We start from the raw sequence: 20,709 nt of genomic DNA, 5'->3' as shown, positions 1-20,709 counted from the left end.
GTCTGGATTTGTTGTCACTTTTCCAAAGTCCTGACATTCTGATTTTGTGGTTGATTACGCTGATAGTCATAAAACAATCCAAACAATGATTGCATTAAGCTATCTATCCAAAACGGGATAAATAAACCTGGAGCTGACAAGAGCCTGTTTCTTATCAATGAATGTGTTGTGGCATATTGTGCGGCATTGTAATTTTCTTCCTCTTCTTCTTCCATTTCAGAACTTACATCGCTTCAAAGAAAGTAAGAACATTTTCTGGATACCTGCTCATCAGAAGAGAGACAACATTGGAATCCTTGGCTTTGCTTAATCTGGAGTGTTATTATGCATCTAGCCATACTATTGCTCTTCACCTTTTTTAGAGAAATTAGTGCCCAGTTCCCCCGGCAGTGTGCTACAGTCACAGCACTGACAAGTGGTGAATGTTGCCCAGACCTGCTTTCAGTGGTAGTACCTGGTTCAGACCGCTGTGGATCATCTACTGGAAGGGGTCAATGTGTCCAAGTGATGGCAGACACACGACCCCATGGACCTCAGTACATGCATGATGGCCGAGACGACCGTGAGCAGTGGCCTTTACGCTTCTTCAACCGAACCTGCCAATGCAACAGAAATTTTGCAGGTTATAACTGTGGATCCTGCCGACCGGGCTGGACTGGACCTGTGTGTGATCAGCCGATTCAGATAGGTAAGGAGAACAATAACAACAATAACAAAAAAAAGAACTTAATATTCATTTGTCATGCCTTTGGGGCAAAAAGATGCTTTCCTTTTCTGTGATGATTTCAGGATATTTATCACCTAATATTGATATTTCTCGTTAAAAATGATGATTAATTAGTCAGTTTTCAAAATGTCTGTGAATTTTCAAGCCAATCAACAATAAATTTCTGTTGCTATATATTTTCACAGCAGACATTTTGAGACACTTTATGAGAAAGAAAAGCAGTATATTTTTGGCAAATCTAATTTATATAATTTATCATAATTATAATAATCATCATTACTATAACAACTTTTAATAATTTAAAGCATCTATACTACAGAAGTCTACATGTTTTATTACAGAATCACCAAACTTGATGCGTTATCCAATGACAAAAATTCAAAGTTTTGGGTTACATTCTGTCAAAAGGTCCAGTTACCTCCTGAACAAAGACTTCAAATTTTTGTACATTTTTTTTGTTTTTGAATACATATTTATGAACTGCCTTTTTTTAATCAAACATGGTATTTACAACGAGGTTGGTGTCCACAATATTTTCATACATTTGGGACCCATTGGCAAACTCCAGCATTTGTTTAGAAAATGGGGTCAAGTTTGTAGAGAATTTGGCATAAAACAAATTTTAAGGATTGTAGGAATTATCATTCAGACCTCTTTCATTCATGTTTTAAGCAAAATCATCAATATTTTCATTTACACTACTGTATTAATGCAGTTTGACATCACTTTCACTCCCATGCCTCCAGGCTATGGAATTCTGGGATTTGTTGTTTTGTGATGTATTTAGTATTTTCTCTCAGAGAACTCTGGTGCTATAATGAACAGCAAATCCCAGGATTCAATAGAATGGAGCCATGAGAGTTAAAGTGGTGTCAAACTGCATTAATTTTTCAATATGGTACCAGCCAGCAATGCCTGGTAATTTTCCTTGTAAAGTATAAATGGGTGGAAATAGACTTTTGGAACTGTATATAATAATGTAGTGGTTTGAGCACTGGACTATAACTCTGTAGAACATGGTTCGGTTCCCTGCTTGGCCATGGAAACCCATGGGTGTCCTTGGACAAGTCACACTCTCTCAGCTTTAGAGGGAGGGAAAGGCAAACTCCCTCCAAACAAATCTGATCAAGAAAACCCTGTGATAGAGTCAAGTTGGTGTCACCATAAGTTGGAAATGACTTGAAGGGGCACAAGAACAACAACAACAATAATGTTGAGACCTTAAAGCCAAATTTATTATTCAGAGATTCTTCTTTCTTCTGTTTATCCAACAATAAAAATATTCAAAAGATTTAGATGTAAGCATCAACTTTGTGGCTTCCATTACTACAACTTTCTGTTATTACAACATTAATAATATCCATTATTATGACTTTCCTTTACTTGGTTTGGAATAAAGGATGTAACAATTAGTTCAGTGCTTCCCCAGCTCTCTGATGTGAGAGGCTGACAATTTGTTTTCATTATGTGCCAAAGACTGGTACCATTTTTGTGCCCATTGACTGCAGCTGTTTTAGCCTTTTCTGTAAGCTTGCCACAGACTGGCAGCTGATGACTTCTGGACCAGTATCAGTCCAAAAAACACCACTTGAAGTAGCACTAAACGGGTTCTTCTGATCAATCAGACATCCTGTTACATGCAACTATGCAAACCCCACACAAGTGCTTATAAAATCTGCAGATGGCAAATATTGACTTAAAGCAAGCATTCTCTCTCAGAGTTGTAATGGTAACAGGACATGTAGGATTGAGATGCCAGCCCATTTTGATTAACAGGGATGATGACATAATCATGCACATAATTCACAATCTCTGAGGAAACCACTGTATTGTCCCATAAAACCTTTGATATTACTGTAGACCACAGATGGAGGAGATATTCATTCCACATGAATTTTTTCCTTTACCTTGAGCTTATATGTGAAATATGTGACAAGGCAGTGTGGTGCAGTGATTTGAGACTAGCATTCTGGAGATCAGCCTTTTATTCTCCACTTGTCAATGGAAACCCACTGGATAATTTTGGCCAAGTCACAGATTCTCAGCCTCAGAGAAATTCGTGTTAGGCTCACCTTAGGGTTGACATAAGTCGGAAATGATTTGAAGACACAACAACCACATATGTGGAATATATACATTCTCTTTCTATACATGATAGAAAGATAGATAATATGGACAGAACAAGCTATGATGGAAAGCACCAGCACACAAATATCTACATTTGCAGAATTTTTCAATAAATTTCACAACTCAAAAACTGTGTACAAAAGTGTGTGTGTGTTAAAGAAAAATACACATGACATACACATGCTACGGAAAAATAAACACAAGCATTATATTAGGCAGTAAATTGCTTCCAAAATTGACACTCTAACAAATGTTGTATAAATTATGTTTGTTAAAAGAAATGCACAAAAAATGTGATTAAACAAACAAAATTATACTCCTATTTGTATGCACGAAGTAAATATTGGACATGAACAAAGTTCCTTTGGTCTGTGGAAGAAAGAGTTCTGTAAAAAGATGATGTGCTAATTGGTAAATACTGAATATGTCCTAGAAAGACTGTGGGACTAATCAAAATTTACTATTCCCTTTTAGAACAAGTGATAAATGCATTCATAGAATTCCAATTCTCAGGTGAAATCTGAATTTCATTTCCCATTGTGAAATAATTACATTGTATCATGTAAAGGAAAGGAAAATCTTTATCTTTACATATACCTTTATTGATGAATGTTTACAATAAACCCATAATTCTGCAGGAAGAGAGTTCTGATTTTTGAATGCCTGGTTTTAACTGACATGGATGTTCTTTTTTAAATAGGAAACTAATAAATGTGCATTGTCTATTTCTATTTGGTTTTATTCCTTAGTACTATTTGTTTAATCTTTAGTCAGAAGAAACATTCTGGATCTCAGCAACGATGAAAGGAATCGATTCCTAAGAATCCTGCAACAAGCCAAGAGCACAGTGCATCCTGACATTGTAATTGCCATCCGGAGACGGGAAGAGATACTAGGCCCTGATGGCAATACACCACAGTTTGAAAATATAACCATCTATAACTACTTTGTGTGGTCCCATTACTACTCTGTCAAAAAGACATTCCTTGGCCCAGGGCAGCTGAGTTTTGGTGGAATTGATTTCTCCCATGAAGGGCCAGCATTTCTCACTTGGCACAGATACCATCTGATACAGCTAGAAAAAGACATTCAGGTAAAGCTTCTTTATTCCATATCTGTTGTTGTTGTTGTTGTTGTTGTTGTTGTTGTTGTTGTTGTTTCTTACTCACTTCTTCCCATGGATTGAGATGGGGAACAACACCTAACATTTGCATTTGAAATGTGGTGCTGGGGGAGATTTCTGCTAACACCATGTACTGCTGAAAAGATAAATGAATAGATCAAAAAGCAGATCAGTCCTAAACTTTCCCTAGAAGACAAGATGACTAAACTGAGGCTGTCATACTTTGAACATATCATGAGTTGATGTGACTCATTGTCAAAGATGATAATGGTTAGCAAAATAGGAACCAGTGAAAAAAGAGGGAGACTGCATTACAGGTAGATGGACGCAGTCAGAGACATCACAACCTTGGCTTTGCAAGGCAGATGATCAGGACTCTTGGAGTTTTCTCATTTACAGGGTCACCATAAATTGAAATTGACTTGATGTCAAATAATGGCAACAATAATGTAAAGTTAAGACAGGGCTTAAGGTGCTAGTTAGCATAGCCAATGGTGAAGGATATTGGGAATTGCAGTCTTATATCTAGAGGGTCACATGTTCTCCATATGTGTGCAAAGGAGCAGATAGGCTTCAGTATGTCTTACTTTGAGTCCATGTTCCAACTGAAAGTCGTTGGATATGATCAGAAAAATTCACTTCGTGGCCAGGCTTGTGAACAGGTTAATGTTTAATGTTGCCAAGAAAAAAGATAAAACACAGAATATTATATATGAATTTAGGAAGACTGCAAAATACTATTGGCTAGAGAGGCCATGTGTCCTGGTTTACAGAGCATAGTCCTTTTGAGTTTACAAAGGATAGTTCTTTCTACATTTTCTATTAGGAGACAGTCCTCTATTTGAAGGGCTATCCAGCCCAGGTCTGGTCTAGAGATTAAGCACTGTAAGAAGGGAAAGTAGGGGCACTGATTTTTGTGCCTTAGCTCAACAGCAGATTGCAGAAGAGTAGGTTAGTCTTGTTCTTAAACATAATTGCCTCAAAAAATTGGAGGCAGAACGAAGAGAATTTTGTTTTCCCCCAATTTAAAACCTACATTTGGTTAAAGGGCAAGGATTTTGAGGTCCTTATAGAGCTACTCAAAATTTTATCAAAAATATTTTTCTTCAGATTTTCCTTTCCCTACCTCTCCTCAACCACTGCAGAACCTCCTTCCTTCCTTCCTTCCTTCCTTCCTTCCTTCTTTCTTTGTCTTCCTGGCTCCAGCAAACGTAACAAGAATATCTGGGGAACTCCCACCATCACCACCTCTCTCTTTTGCTACTTGCAAACAGGGCAGAATATTTCAAATGCATACTTATTATTGTTCAATATTATTAAACAAAGCATATTTCTTCCAGTCCTCTTTTAGCCCATTGTTTCTTCCATTCACCAGTATGAATTAGCAATATTATTTTAGTCACTATTAACTCAGGCCCTGTACACACTGGCCATTAAAGCCAGCATGGGGTCAGAGTTGGGGTATAGCGTCCTCACAACACACACCTGACTCCATCCCCCAGGGCACCCTGATGCCACATGCCACTCCACATGGCGCATGGCATCACGGTACTCTTCCAGCACTGTGTCCTTACGATGCAGCGCCAAAGGAGAGCCATATAGCCTCAGCAACATGGCTATGGCACCCTTTTGAGGGCACAAAAAGGAGCCGCTTTTTGTAGCTCCTTTTTGCACCCTCGAAAGGCCAGATTGGGGCCAAAGCATGAGTTTGCCACGGCCCTGATCTAGGTAAGAAAGGGGCAGTGTCCCACCACCCCTTACAGTCTGTCTGTACAGCCCCTAAGCTAACATTTCTCAGAGGAAAACTTGGACAAACACCTTCTGAGAAACATGGAGAGTGTCACAACAGAGTGGCAACATTAGGGTTGGTGTCACTCCAGTGTGGTAACTCATGCTGTCATTCCAACTTGCCACTCCACTCTGTGAGCCATGCCACCTCTGCCATGGTGGGAGTAAAGTGATGCTGAATTCTAAATACCTCACCCAACTACAGTGGGCCATTTACTGGGGTGTGGTTTCTGGACCCCCTGTGGATATTAAAATCTGAGGATGCTCAAGTCCTATTATATACAATGTGGAATAAAATGGTGTTCCTTATATAACATAGCAAAATCAAGGTTAGCTTTTTGGGAGAGTTGGGTTCTGTTTGCTTGTTTTTTGGTAGATATTTTCAAACCATGGTTGGTTGAATCCACTGATGCAGAATTCATGGAATAGAGGTCCGACTGTATAAATCCCAGATTTTGAAGGATGGAAGTACGAGAGTTGAAATAACACAAAACTGCTATTTCCATCTAGTACAGATACACTTTCAGTCTTTGCCCATGAGACATGGGAAGAAGATGTTGAGAACCTTGCCTGCACCTTAATGCCAATGTCATAACAAGTTTGGAATTTCAGCTGTAGCACAACACAACTCACAATTAATCCATTGTTCTATTCTCCAGGACATGATACGGGATGCTTCTTTTGCACTTCCCTACTGGAACTTTGCAACAGGTAGAAACACTTGTGACATCTGCACAGATGAACTCATGGGAGCTAGAAGCAACTTTGATGCCAATCTAATAAGCCAAAACTCTGCCTTCTCTCAGTGGCGTGTTTTGTGTGAGAGTGTTGATGACTATGACACCTTGGGAACCGTATGCAACAGTAAGTCTTAATTCTTGGAGGGTAATTAGACCCTTGTCTTCCCAAAGTTGATATTTTAAAAGATTCCAATCTCTCTTACAGATCCCACTTGGCTTAGGTACAAAACCCACCACGTAATGTTGCCAGAGGAATAAGTTACATATTATTCTTAACTCTAAATAATAAAACTAACTCTTTCTGTTAATTAAGTCACATATTATGTGAAACGCCCCAGGTTTTGATGCAGAGGAAAGTTCATTTTTCTCACTGATGTCACCTCAGCATGGAAAAAATAGGGTTTTGGGCAAATGGATCTTGCTTATCCCTTATTTAAGAACCAGCCATGTAAAGTGACTTGCATGAGTTTGAGAATTCCACACCACCATACTGGACACTCAAACAAACACTGACAATGTTTTTCAGAGAGGCAGAAGTCTTTTTAGCCTAGGGATCAATTCCAAAGTGACAAGTGACAAGGGGCAGTGGGCAAGACTAAAGAAACAGTATAAGGGAAGAACACAACAGGCAAGGCTGAAGACAAGTGGGCAGAAGCAAATGTAATTCTTACCCATCTGAACATTTCCCCACCAAACATGTGTAAACTCAAACTTTGCTGGTATGTAGTGGCATATATTCACACTAATAGGGGGATGCAGTGGTTTGTGGTTAAGAAGTTGACTCTGACGACTGCAAGATTGGGAGGTTGGCAGTTTGAAGCCCATCACTAGTCCCTGCTTCTGCTAACCTAGCAGTTCAAAAGCATGTAAAAGTCCAGTTAGATAAATAGGTATCACTTTTGTGGGAAGGTAACAGCATTCCATGCAGTCAGCTGGCCACGTGACCGTGAAGTCGTCTTTGACAACACTGGCTCTTCGGCTAGTAATGGAGATGAGCATCATCCCCTACAGTCGGACATGACTATACAATCTTGTCAAAGGAAAACCTTTACCTTTTTTTATTCACACTAATAATTCCAGAAACCAAACAGAAGTATCTAATGGCAAGTCACTGCAAGGTGAAATAGGGCTGCTTGAAAATCTTGGTCAGAGGTTGAGAAGCCTGTGATTTGTAGTTTGGTGAGGAACCAGCACTGTTTGGCAGAGAAGACTAAAGACCTTGTAAAACTACAAATCCCAGGATTCCATAGGACAAAGTCACAGCACTTAAAGTGATGTCAGAGTGCATTATTTCTACAGTGTAGACACACACTCAATCTTACAAGCAAGCAGTGATTTTTAGCATCACTGTGATCTACCAACTCACTGCTATTCAACTGTTTTCAAAGGAACAAAGCTATAACATCCCACCCCAGCCGTTCTATTTGTCTGAAAATTGTGCTGCTACCACTTAAAAATCACTGCAGTTAGTACTGTGCCGAAATTTTGTTTGACTTTTCATGTTCAATTTGGAAGAAAAGAAATTGTTTTGGAAGGTGGGTTGTTCAAAAGAGAAGCGAATGTAGCTGAAGTTCTTGTGAGCAGAGTTCTTGAGCTTACCTTACTTACAATGTGGCTAATTACGAAGTGTCAGTGTGCTGTCTTCAATATCTCATTACCTCCCAAGATGTTTGCAGCCTCTTTAAGCTTCCCAAACTTTGGTTAAAGCCCAGAGGGCTGTCTCTTGGGGCCTTTTCAGGTCAGAAAGTGGGAAGGCTCCAGAGCAATGAAGCGAGATATACGTAATTTGTTGTTGTATGCCTTCAAGTCATTCCTGACTTATGGAGAGCCTAAGGCAAACCTATACAGTGGTACCCCGGGATACGAATGCGCCGGGTTACGAATTTTTCGGGATACGAAAAAATCCCATAGGGATTTATTGCTTCGGCTTACGAAGGTTTCTTCGGGTTACGAAAAAAACCGCGGCGCTATTTTCCGCCACCGGAGGGCAGCAGAGAGCTATTTTTCCATTAGCGCCTATGGGAATTCGGCTTACGAAGGTATTTCGGGTTACGAAATTAGCCGCGGAACGAATTAATTTCGTAACCCGGGGTACCACTGTAATGGTGTTTTCTTGACAGGTTTCTTCAAAGGGGGTTTGGCAATGCCTCCCTCTGAGACGGAGAGACTGTGACTTGCCCAATGTCACTCAGTGGGTTTATGTGGCTAAGCTGAGATTCAGACCCTATTCTCCAAAGTCATAGTCCAACATTCAAACCACTATACCATGCAGGCTCATGGTATGTAATGTAATATGAACAGTCAAATTTCACAATATCTACCTCACCGCACAACCATAAGGTCAGCTCAAAAATGCACCCCCCCAAAAAAAAGAAATTCCTAAGCATTTTGAGACAGATTGCGACAAAAGAAATGCCTTCCTTATAGGAGAAGTTAAAAAATGGGTGAATTTAGGGGCAGGTTTACCTAACAATACAGCATGAATTGTAATGTGTTTTTAAAACTCTATTGTCAGGGAATAAAGGTACAAGCCAAGCATTACATTATGCCCTAAATAGCACTTTGTAACATTACATACTGACAACCATAAAAATGAAAGCAAACAACGCAAAATAGAAATTAAAGAGAAAATGGAAACTCCAGTGTAATGTCTTGTAATGTACTTGAAATGTTTGAAGGGCTCCTGGGATGCACATGGATAATTCAAAGATATTTTTAGTCAGAAACTATGTAAGGCTGCTGCAATTTCCTAGGCCCCCGTAACACTTCCAACCTTGCCTTCTTTCTTTTCTTTTCTTCCCTCTGCCAGGCACAGAAGGTGGTCCAATTAGACGAAACCCTGCTGGAAATGTTGCCCGGCCAATGGTGCAGCGCCTTCCTGAGCCACAGGATGTTGCTCTTTGCTTAGAAGTCGGACTATTTGATACGCCGCCATTCTATTCAAATTCAACAGACAGTTTTCGTAATTCGTTGGAAGGCAAGTAACTGTCAGACAAAAGCTGGGGGGACAATCTGCTCTGCTCATCCAGTTTGCCATGAGTTGAAAACCAGTCAAATCCTCTTGCAGCACAAAGCCATTTAGAAAATCACTTCCTCTTCTCTCCTTCCCCACAAAACACCCATCATTATATGAGGAATTTATCCTTAAGGTCCAGAAACCAATAGAAGGAGAGAACATACCCTGAAGTTATTCACCAGGCTTTCCCAAACTGAAATAGGTCAGAAAAGAGTACATGGGTAATAACAAAAAATACAAAACATTTGCCATATTAGTTTTCCCCCATTCATGAAAATCAAAGCAAATAATGTGATTTCATTTCAGCCTCGACAGTTATTATTCTCATCTGCTAAATAGTAGATTCATGTAACCAATGCTTTTCATTCTGAAACATTGATTCACCATACAGTATACACAGGCATATAATCCTGTTATGTTACCCAATGCATTTTTAAAGTGTTTAAGTAATCCTGACTTTAACATAGAGATGCATTTTTGTCACCCTTGTCAATAAAGGGGTTCTCAGTACATCGAGACATTCTGTCAAAAAAAATGGTCAAACCCATATTTTCCCTCCTACACAAAAATGAAAAGATCAGAGCTATTTTTTATCATCAGCAGTAACAGCAAAAAAAAAAAAAAAAAAAAAAAAACACAAAGTTTTATATACCATTATGTACAGAAAGCAAGGTGGTTGTTTAAACATTTTTTTTGCTCCAAAAAAACCCTGCCAAATCTTTTCAACTAATCCCAAAATGTAAACAAAATGCACAAAACTGTTGGAATCTCAGCCAATGGAGAGAAAACTTTTTTTTTAAAAAAAAATCCTTCCATATTAGAATTCAATAAGTTAACATGTAACACCCTATTTTTGTTACAGGTATCCAACCTCGTTCCTGCAAAAATAGTGGCCATAATCCTATTGGGCAGTTTAAAATCTGTAACTACTGTAAATTATAGAGCTACACAGTGTCTCTTGGCTCAACCCCTCCATTTCCTATTGCTGAGAAGCCGCTGCCACAATCAACAGGAGTCTGTCTATTCCCATGTCAATTGGGAGGCAACTGGCTGACATTCTTACCCCATCCTACAGTGGCACACCTACTTTATTTGACACTGTGTGTGGACCATTTTTTAATAATTCTCCACCTCTCTTCAAAAGCCTTTTTTTGGGTCTGACAGAGCTACTGGCTGGGTGGGAAAGAGAGGCAATCTGCTTTCCCGTCTGGCCACCAGACTGGACAGATCCGGAAGACATCCCCTCCTCACCAGTACACTGAGTGACATCCCCTCTGTGGTGTCACCCGTTGCAGTCTACACCCCCTGCAAATGCCCGAGTGATGTCCCTGCCCTTCAGTGAGCAACCTGCATTACAACAGGCAGAAGCATGAACCCTGTTACAATTCCCTCTCACCACAGAGATTGCTTATATGAAGGGGAGTAAGAACACCTGTCAGCAGCTTCCTAAGCTACAAGGGAATGGACTCCTGTCAATCGTCACAGCTGGTTCCAGGAAAGTGGGGTTTGGAGAATTTTCATGCTCCCCATATGTCCCCTAGACTAGTCACCATATAGGGATTGTGAATATCAAACAGAGAGCCAATGTGGTCTAATGGTTTTTGTGTTAGACTACAACTCTGGAGACCAAGGTTCAATTCCCAACTTGGCCATGAAACCCACTGGGTGACCTCAGGCAAATCACACACACTCTCAGCCTCAAGGGAAGGCAGTGGCGAACCTCTCTAAATCTTAATCTTGCCAAGAAAGCCCCATGAAAGGATCACTTTAGGGTTACCATAAGTTGGAAACAACTTGAAGACACACAATAATGAATGTGCTTTCAAGTCATTTCTGACTTATGATGAACCCTATGGTGACCCTAAGGTGAACCTTGACAAGTGCCTCCCTCAGAAGCTGAGAAAGTATGACCAGACTGAGAAAATGTGGCCTAGAGTGTGACTCTAGGTTGCACATTCATAACTCCCTAATAGGATTCCAGCCAGTATGTTTAATTCAGTTATGTTTAAGGAAGCTCCAGGCTTTTGGCAAAAAACATAAGAGCTACAGGTGCACAGATGTTTTCTGTCACACACACTCATACTGTTTGTGGACAACACGTTGCATATTTAAATGTCAGTAGGTACATGTCCTTTGAAACCTGAATGGAGCAGGCAGGGTAAACATGAGTATTTACAGATGGAGATATATTGCCCATGTGATGCATACTAGCTACAGAAAACTGATTTATTAAACTTTTAATATTTTCACTCTTGTCTAAGTGAAATAAGACATGGGGGAAGGGGTTGCTAGAGAAAAGCTAAGTTGTAAACCAAACCAGCAATTTAAAAATTGTGTATTTCAAGGCATGGACATTTCTGTCTTTCACTCTTTTGGGCAAGAATAAGTAAAGCCTGCAGTATTCTCCCCAGTGAATGAGAACACAGATTTATGAGCAGTTCCCAGACAGTTTTTCTGTTTCATCCCCCCCCCCCTCCACCTCTGTGCAGAGCAAATTTTCTGTGGAGGAGGTATGCTTTTTGTACAGATCTATCCATGAGTTTCTGGGCAGAAAATACTTTGTGTGCAGAAATATAATTTCTGTGCAGCAATAAATGTTTTTTTTTCTGTCCAGAAAACACATTTAATATGAACTGCCCATGCTGAAATATATGTGGGGTTTTCTGTGTAGAAATAAGTGTAGTGTAGAAGTTCTTCTGTGCAGAAAACATTTTTTCCTATGATGATTTTTTTCTGTGCAGAAATATGCGTTTCCTGTGCAGAAATGTACAAGGTTTTTTTGATTGCATAAAATACATTTCTATACAGAAATATATATTTCAGACAGAAATTTTAAGTGCAAAGAATCTCACAGTAGCTTCACAAATGCCATATTCTTCCCTAAACACTGAGAAATTTGTCAGTGAGGTAACAAATAGCAAACAATATTTCCATCCCTATGTATTTCCATACAGTATTATTTACTGGTTTTACAGCAACTCTGGGTTGGAGTTAGATACAATTAAGCCAGATAAAACAGAATTTTGAACAGCACTTCAATGATGTAGCAATATTATTGGCTCAAAACTAGACACATGTTCTTGCTTTGCTTTCTTCTAAATTGATGTCAAAAAGCTGATGTGTGGCATTCATCTAATTCCAATGTCCAGGACAAATGCATTATGATACAAATCACTGCTGCTTTTTTACAGTCTTGAAAACTATATCAGCTCATGAGAAAAGAGACAGAAATCTCTAGGTCAAGTCAGATTCCCTCACATATTATACTTTGAGGCAACAAAACAACTTGCTATCCTATGGCTCCCAGAATCATGTATACCACCTCAGCAATCTAACTGATACAGAGGAACAATGTTTGGACAAATTACATTTTAGACTACAACTCTCTGAAGAATCAGAACTAAGGAGCTGTGGTCTCACAATATTTATCCAACTCCTGAGCCCTATAATTCTGCTTCTGTCTCCCTTTGTCCTGATACTCAAGCTTGCAATCGTTTCATTCCTAGGAACAAAAGACACATTTTCAGTTGTTAGTACATGCACAGCATTTCATGTTTTGTTCACTTTCTCAGTTGTCAGTATTGAAGCCCATGGTGCTTTACAAAGTTTTGCAAGTAAGATAAGATGCCTTTTCTCTGTAAGACTTCCCCATATAAACTCTTGGAAGCAGAGCAGACAAAAAGTGGAGGTAAAGAGAGAAGTACATAAAGGATGATAGTAAATGGTCCTGTTTACTCCTGGAGCTACAGTTAGAAATGACTTTGATATGCTACATTGGGAAAGGTCTAAAAGAGAAGGGACAGAGTCAAAAATATATTTGGTGACAGAGTTGCAGTGTAATATGAGGCATTTGACAAAGAAGTTAAAAAGTTCAAGGTCTGGGGGCATGATATTTTTGCAGGAATGAAGTTCAAAATAAGGAATACTCATGCAATATATTAGGAAAATAACACTAAATTATACTGTACTATATTGTGGTTATCCCCCCCCCCCAAAGAGTATTTTACATCTGACAACTGAGATTCTTACATTCCATGCTTTAGTTTTGTGGTGCTAGTGAATCAGAATTGAGAATTCTTAGCCCTCTGAAGCATAAGGTCCCTTTCCAAAGTCCATCTGTTGGCAGACATTCAGAAAAAGACATCTGTTGAGCAGAAGAAACAGCTGGCCCATTAAGAAGCATGAGAGCATCTTGACATTTGTGTCAGCAGTTAGAACATGCATGTGGTGGTTTCAATTATGTTCGCTGCCATTTTGATCCAAAAGCAATAGCCTTTGTTCAATGCTAGAAAACAGATTTTTGCATTTCTCCACCAGGGTGCAACACTTCCCTTTGCTTGCACAGCAAACAGATGAATGAGTATGTCACTTTTCATTCTCAAAGTATTACCACATTGCTCAGGTTTTGTTAATCTCAAAATAGACACATCTAGGGAAATAGCAGCCATATGTTAAGGAGGAGCTGCGTAATTTTCTTGAATAAGTTAAGATAGTTGCTTGGGCTTGTGCCAGATAAAATTGTATCCAGCTGGGAATAGTGCACGATTTCCATTTTTAATTTCCAACATGTACCTTCTTCATTCCTTCACACAGGCTACAGCCATCCTTCTGGAAAGTACGATCCAGTGGTACGCAGTCTTCATAACCTGGCCCATCTGTTTTTGAATGGCACGGGAGGGCAAACCCATCTGTCTCCAAATGATCCCATTTTTGTTCTCCTGCACACCTTTACTGATGCTCTCTTTGATGAATGGCTAAGGAGGCACAATGCTGGTGAGGCGTTCTTTTATCTACCTAATTCCCATCTAGTGTTGCACACAAGATAATCCGGCCAGGCCCTCAGGTTGGTCTATACCAATGTGTGGCTCTGATCTTGTTGCAATGGTGCAGTTGTGTTCAGTCCTTAGTGACATGAAACCATCTTCTCCCAACTGTTCCTGAAACAGAATGAAATGTAGCCAGAGAAACCATTCTTGTATTTGTTGTAGAATGGAGTATAGCTATGGAGCAGGGCACAAAAGTGCCCCCAGTAAAAACTCTGATTACCCCCCACACACACACACATGCAATTGTTTTTACTCTCCAAAGTTTTAGTATTGTGGTAACTTAAATCTTGATTGAGTATTTAGAAATGGGAACACAGCAAATAAAAGACTTTTAGGTGTGAATGATTTTCGTTGGAGATTATTGCACCACCAATTGGCCCACGGGATAGATGAGAGATTTAACAGTCAAAGGCAGATTCTATTGCACTGCCACATAGTGGAGCAATATGCAACCCGTATGCAATCTGCACTTCTCCAGGCTTCTTGTACAGCTTTTCAAGCTACAGGGCAGTGCAATAAAATCTGTCTTTGACTGTTAAATCCCACATTTATCCTGTGGGCGAATTGCGGTGCAATAATCTCCATTGTCTCCCACTCTGCAGTGCTAGTAATTTGGGGGGGGGGGGAGAGAAATATAATTACACTGGGGGGAGACCCTTTTTGGAAGGGCAATGTTCCCACATTATTGCTACCTGTCTGATGTGGAATACATTATAGCAGGAAATCACATGATGTGGTGGCATTTTTAATTAATAATAATAATAATAATAATTTATTTATATCCCACCTCTCCAGAATGTTCAAGGCAGTTTACAATAGTAATAAAATTCATACACTAAAAATTAATCCAACTGTCCCCTCCCTTCCTTCAACAAAGCAACATATTCATTCCCACACAGCAATAATAAAATACAGTTCAATCATTAAAACATTCAGAAGCAGGATGATGGGTGTCTAGGGATAGTCTATAGAGGGCTCATAACAGCAGGTGCCCAAGTAGATTATTCAGGGAAGGCCTGTCGGAAGAGATTCATCTTGATAGGGACGCAGTTGGCATATCAGCTGAAGCTGATAAGAAGCACTCCTGACTGTCGCATTTATCTGATCTGTCATCTGAAGCGACGAACCCAGGAGCACCCCCAAGCTGCAAACACAGTCCTTCATGGGCACTGTGACCCCATCCAGGACCACTTGGCATATCTCTATACCTCGATTAGGGGCCCAACAACAAGTACCTCCATCTTGTCTGGATTCAGTTTCAGTCCACATTGAGGGTAAGACCTGCACAATGTGTGGGCCCAGACACTAATTGAGATAGGCCCACGTTTGTCATGGATTCCGTGAACTCCTGAGCCACACCTGGTAGTTTTGTCATACCGGGCTCAAGAGGGATGTTGAAGTTGCCCAAAACTAATAGCCAATATTTTCCCATACTGAGTGATCAGAATAACAGAAGTAGTTACCTGGTCTCTCCACTCCATCTTATAACTTCACAAATGTAGGTCAGGCATGGCTATCCATAATTCTACACACACACACACACACACACACACACACACACACACACGGGGAGAGAGAGAGAGAGAGAACAGAAAAGAAAAGCAGCACAATTATTGCTGCTTGGCACACATTTGAAGGAAGTCTTGGGGGGAAGGGATCTTACCATGATGCTTTTTCATCCCAAGTCCAGCAGCAATTCTGTCAAGTTGCAAAGGTCTATTTGCTACTGTCACAAAACCACGTAAGTTCATGTCGTTTTCTGCTACCAGATACAAGAGAAAAGCCGATGGCACAGTAGGAGAGAGGCAGCATCTTTGTAGGTCTGGACAAAGGCAGAGCAAAATGAAGGTATAGAAAAAGCAGGTCAAAAGGAGGGAAAGAGAATACGCCATATAACCTCCAGAGCCAGTTTAAACACAGTGGTTTTCTAATTTGCATTTAGGGTAAACTGAGTATCTTCTGATGTTTATTAGAAAAGACCACAAATGATTTCTAGTTTTCTGTCTGCAATAACTTATCCACTATTACCAACCAACAAAAAGCCACATATGAGTGTTCAGCATGGGTGGATTTGAATGCATGGCTGGATTGACATAACTCATTATGAATGGGGGACAATTATATTTGCTTCCTAAATTACCATGAACTTTAGAAAATTCTCTACACCTGATCTGTTCATCTGTTCCATTCTATGTGTATTAGTCCACATATCTCTGAATGCTTTCTCATGCTGCTTCATATCATCCCACAGCATGTACTTTATAGTTTACATGTAAACTGCCTCTGTGTCTTTCTTTTCCCTTTCCTTTCCATTTTCATTATCCATGCTGCTGCCACACTCAATTTAAAAATGCTCAAAAAGAGATAGCATATTATGATACAACTTTCTACACATATGAAAAATAACAAAACAGTGTTGTCCCTGTCTCCATGTTCCTATGGAGGCAGGCCTCCTTTGCTCCTTACTATGTTTTTTTCAATGGGCCGGTACACACTGGCCCTTTCCAACGCCCTCGTCACATGCTAACATTGCCTCAGGGTGGCGCTTCCGGATGCCCCTCAATCCTAGCACTTGATGAGGGCGTCAAAATGGCGGTGCCCTGTACACATGGGTGCCGCCATTGTTACGCAACTGCCACGCAGCATCCGCACAGCACCGTGCAGCACTTGCATAACAAGTGCTCCAGTGGCGCACTTGTTACATTGCAGCTATGGCGTAAAAAGAACTTCTTTTTGCAGGTTCTTTTTACTCCACAGGGAAGCCATGCGGTTTGGCAACTGCAGCTTCCCTGCAGAGAGAAAACAGGTGCCGGCAGGGCTCCGTTTTTCATCACTGTACTGCACCAAGGTTTCCCTTATAGAATCACATGGCAATAGGAGAGAATGTACTTCAGGCCACGTGCATACATAGAAGGGAATGAATTTAGTCGATCTGGCCACTTCTGTCACTGGTATCCCTTGTGATTTGAACGCATTTTAGAAATGGCCTTCCCAGTCCACAGGGACTCTTCACTATAGCATTCTCTAAAACAAAGGCTTTGGGGTTTTGCTAGGGGTGAAAGCATTAATTTAAAGTATCTGTGGTTCTAACAGGCCTCACTAATCAGCTTGCAACATGTATTTTGTGCATTTTGCATTTTATTGATCCAATAAAGGTATCACTGTTTTGCTGATTTTAGATGTTATTTTACTTTGCCACATGACCAACACAGCTACCCATAGATGCATATTCTCATAGTGACTGAGCCAGACACATCCCTTCTATAGTATAGCATCCTCTGCTTAACAAAGGGTGCTTACAAATAGAAAAAAGAATCAGTGAGAAAGCATGAAATGGTTCCAAATAGAAGGTGATGTTGCATATCCTTCAACATTTCACAGATGAATGCCTAGACATATATAGCTGAGCAGCATCAAAGTGCAGTTAAAAGCATGAGGCAACAAGAAAGCAAATGCTATTAATGAGGAAGAATATATAAAACTATTACTTGAAGCAAAGAAACCCTGCAATTTATTTTCTGAATTTATGAAATTCTGTAAAACATAAAAAATCTAAATGAGCTGACTGGGAAATGCAAGACTCCTTCTCCTTCATCCTGTTGAGTGAATTGTGTACAAAGTACTTTGACACTTTGAATTCAGTTTGCAGCAACTAAAATAAGCAAGGATAAAGTGGGAAAGTGAGAAGAAGAGACATTTAAAAGCAGCTGAAAAAGTGGGGCAGTAGAGGATTAACTGGGAATATTCTGCCAAACTTGTCCTGGACTCATTGACAATTCCATGATGAAGGCATGACTGTATGATAAAAGTATGTGTCTGGAAGCACTGAAAAAATTATAGAGAATGGTATTAGGCCTGTTCCCGATGCTGCCCTAAACACTGAGAAGTCACAGCATGTGCAAAAAGGAGAGTTTGTTTTTCTTCTTCTTTATAGTAACCACCTTCTTACAATGTATTGTAAAATGTCCCAGTATTGTGGGACTAAAAGTCTGCTCAATGTCATTTGAATGTCCCTGTGATTGTTATTTCATAAATGTTGCTACCTATGCCCACATTCATCAAATGGATTTTAGATTGATGGACCATCCTTGAACATACTCTTAAACCCAACAAACATCAGGCTTCAGTCATAACTAATAAGAAACTGGTTCATATGGAGAAGAACTATAACAAGTTGCCTATGCCAAGTTCTTGAAACAGAACAAAAACTCTTTGTTTCTTTTTCCTTTAGATATTTCAATATACCCTCTAGAGAATGCCCCCATTGGGCATAACAGGCAGTACAACATGGTACCTTTCTGGCCTCCAGTGACCAACAATGAGATGTTTGTTACAGCACCAGAAAATCTAGGTTACAGTTATGAAGTTCAATGGCCAGGTAAGTTGTGCAACCTCTTTTCATTATTCCATAGACTATGTTTTCTCCTTCTCTGATTAAATGGATGAAATGTTGGTTTACCATTTACAAATGTACTATGCATGAAACAAGGACTATTCTCCTTTCCACGGCTGCTTTGACTTGGACCATTTCCATAATATAATAGGGAAAGCCCATAAAAAATACTGGATCCCCCACTCATCTGTGTTGTAAGGACAGGTCACGCAAGCAACACAGGTGTGGTGAGGGGAGTATTTTTTTCTGCTCTAGCATTAAAATACATATATAAATCCAGTGCCACCTTTGATACTGACTGGGGAAAAGAAATTTCTAGCACAAGCTTTTGTGGATTGAAGATCACTTCTGATGTATCTGATGAAGCAGACTATAGTCTGCAAAAGCTTATGATAGTCAAATCTGCTGTTGTAGGATTTAGGTATCTTAATAGAATATAATCCAGAAAAGTAACATCTAGTGTGAGGATGGGCAACATGTCGGCCTTACATAGGAGACCCTCTTGTCTCTTTCTATTGGCCCTGCTTGTTTCAATTCAATGGCAATGCAAAGGTTGTTCTTTTCTTCTAGGCTTTCCAGGAGGTCTAGTCTGCAGGCCCTATGATTTGAGAGGGCTCCATGGTGTCAGAATTTCTCAGGCAACTAGGGTGGCAGCAGTGGATTTTGGGTGGGCTTGATGCCCTACTCTTAAAAAAAAAAAGTAGCTGCAATTCCTAATCTACAACAGAGACGGGTATATGGTATCATCAGAATTTATAAAGCAGTGTATTTAGGTTGGTTAGACTTCTACCTACATTAGGGTGGCCCTTATGCAGATAGCCCTCAACCAAGTCCCAGATGTTTGGTGCCTACAACCACCATCATCCCCCATTTACCACAGCCAACAAGGGGTGGTTTCAGTACAAAACTATCTGGAGGGCCACATGTTCCCCATCCCTGATCTACACCTTTCAAGATTGTAACCCTCTGTGCTTTCTTCTGTTGTCTTTCTAGCTCGGGCTCTCCACATCACTGAGATCATAACTATTGCAATTGTGACAGCCTTGATCCTGGTTGCAATTATATTTGCTGTTGCCACGTGTATAGTTCATGCCAGACGGAGGGATGATGACCTTCATCAGCCTCTTCTCAATGACCAATATCAGGCCTATTCAGATGATTATGACAGCATACCAACCCCAAGCCAGTCAGTTGTGTGAAACAGCAGCTGCTTGTACACCTTCTCTAGTGCCTGCTCTTTCTGGTCTATCTGACAATAAAAGATATTAAGAGTGACAAATTTTGCTAGCTTTCCTAATACCATGGAAATCTCAAGAGATTTGTACCTGTAACATGTTTTCTTTGTTCTTCAGAATTCCCACTGGCTCCACTTGCTTCATTTCCATTCATAAAATGAAATAAATGACTGGCATTTCTCCAGGCTGTTAAGGGTCTACTAGCAACCATTTAACAATGTCTTAAATTAAGTGTTGTGTATGTTTCTTCTGTTTTAGCTTTTCCTAGAAACTGATCCTTTTCTTGTTCATGAGGCAAATTATGGTAAGATTTTGGGTGCAGATGAAATGGCAGAGAGACTTAGAAGCATTTATTGACAAACGCTCATCCTTTCAATAATCTGTTGTGGATTACAATGAAAGAGTGCACAGCTGGTCACCTCTTAAGGTAGTCTCTGTTTGCTCTCTGTGATCCCTGCTTGGCTAAGAAATAAGCCATGTGACCAAGTGAAGAAACACTGTTCTAATTCAAAATTGTCTTTATTTTCTCTTAGTAGCATCAGCCTGTAGTTAAATTCACACCTGACATTCACACTTGATAAGCTGATCTTGTCATAAACCTGTCAGTGAAGTTGAATTGCATTACCAGATTATTCCATTAATGCAAAATGAAGGGCAAGGATGGGACAATTCCAGCTCACTGATGTGACAATGACAGGAACAGCATGACAGCATATGAAAGTCTTTCACGCAAT

The 20,709-nt window shown here is 40.0% G+C and overlaps 1 protein-coding gene across 1 annotated transcript; it reads left to right on the top strand.

The window, feature by feature from the left end:
• Positions 1-271: 271 nt before the first annotated feature.
• On the top strand, positions 272-20,195 carry TYRP1 (tyrosinase related protein 1). Its single transcript, XM_042452200.1, has 7 exons — positions 272-688; positions 3,625-3,947; positions 6,425-6,629; positions 9,315-9,482; positions 14,115-14,294; positions 18,579-18,725; positions 19,734-20,195. Exons 1-7 carry the CDS (start codon positions 325-327, stop codon positions 19,937-19,939), a joined length of 1,593 nt encoding a protein of 530 aa, XP_042308134.1. The 5' UTR covers positions 272-324; the 3' UTR covers positions 19,940-20,195.
• The last annotated feature ends 514 nt before the right edge of the window (positions 20,196-20,709 follow it).

This window comes from Sceloporus undulatus, chromosome 2 (genome assembly GCF_019175285.1).
Source record: "Sceloporus undulatus isolate JIND9_A2432 ecotype Alabama chromosome 2, SceUnd_v1.1, whole genome shotgun sequence".
NCBI lineage: Eukaryota > Metazoa > Chordata > Lepidosauria > Squamata > Phrynosomatidae > Sceloporus > Sceloporus undulatus.
The sequence above is the reverse complement of the archived record's forward strand: the minus strand, read 5'-3'. Positions and strand labels throughout refer to the sequence as shown.

Coding starts and splice junctions, on each gene's coding strand:
- TYRP1 (XM_042452200.1), top strand. CDS start 325: ATGCATCTAGCCATACTATTGCTCTTCACCTTTTTTAGAGAAATTAGT. Junction 14,295..18,578: donor GCTAAGGAGGCACAATGCTG/GTGAGGCGTTCT, acceptor TTTTTCCTTTAG/ATATTTCAATATACCCTCTA. Junction 18,726..19,733: donor TTATGAAGTTCAATGGCCAG/GTAAGTTGTGCA, acceptor TTGTCTTTCTAG/CTCGGGCTCTCCACATCACT.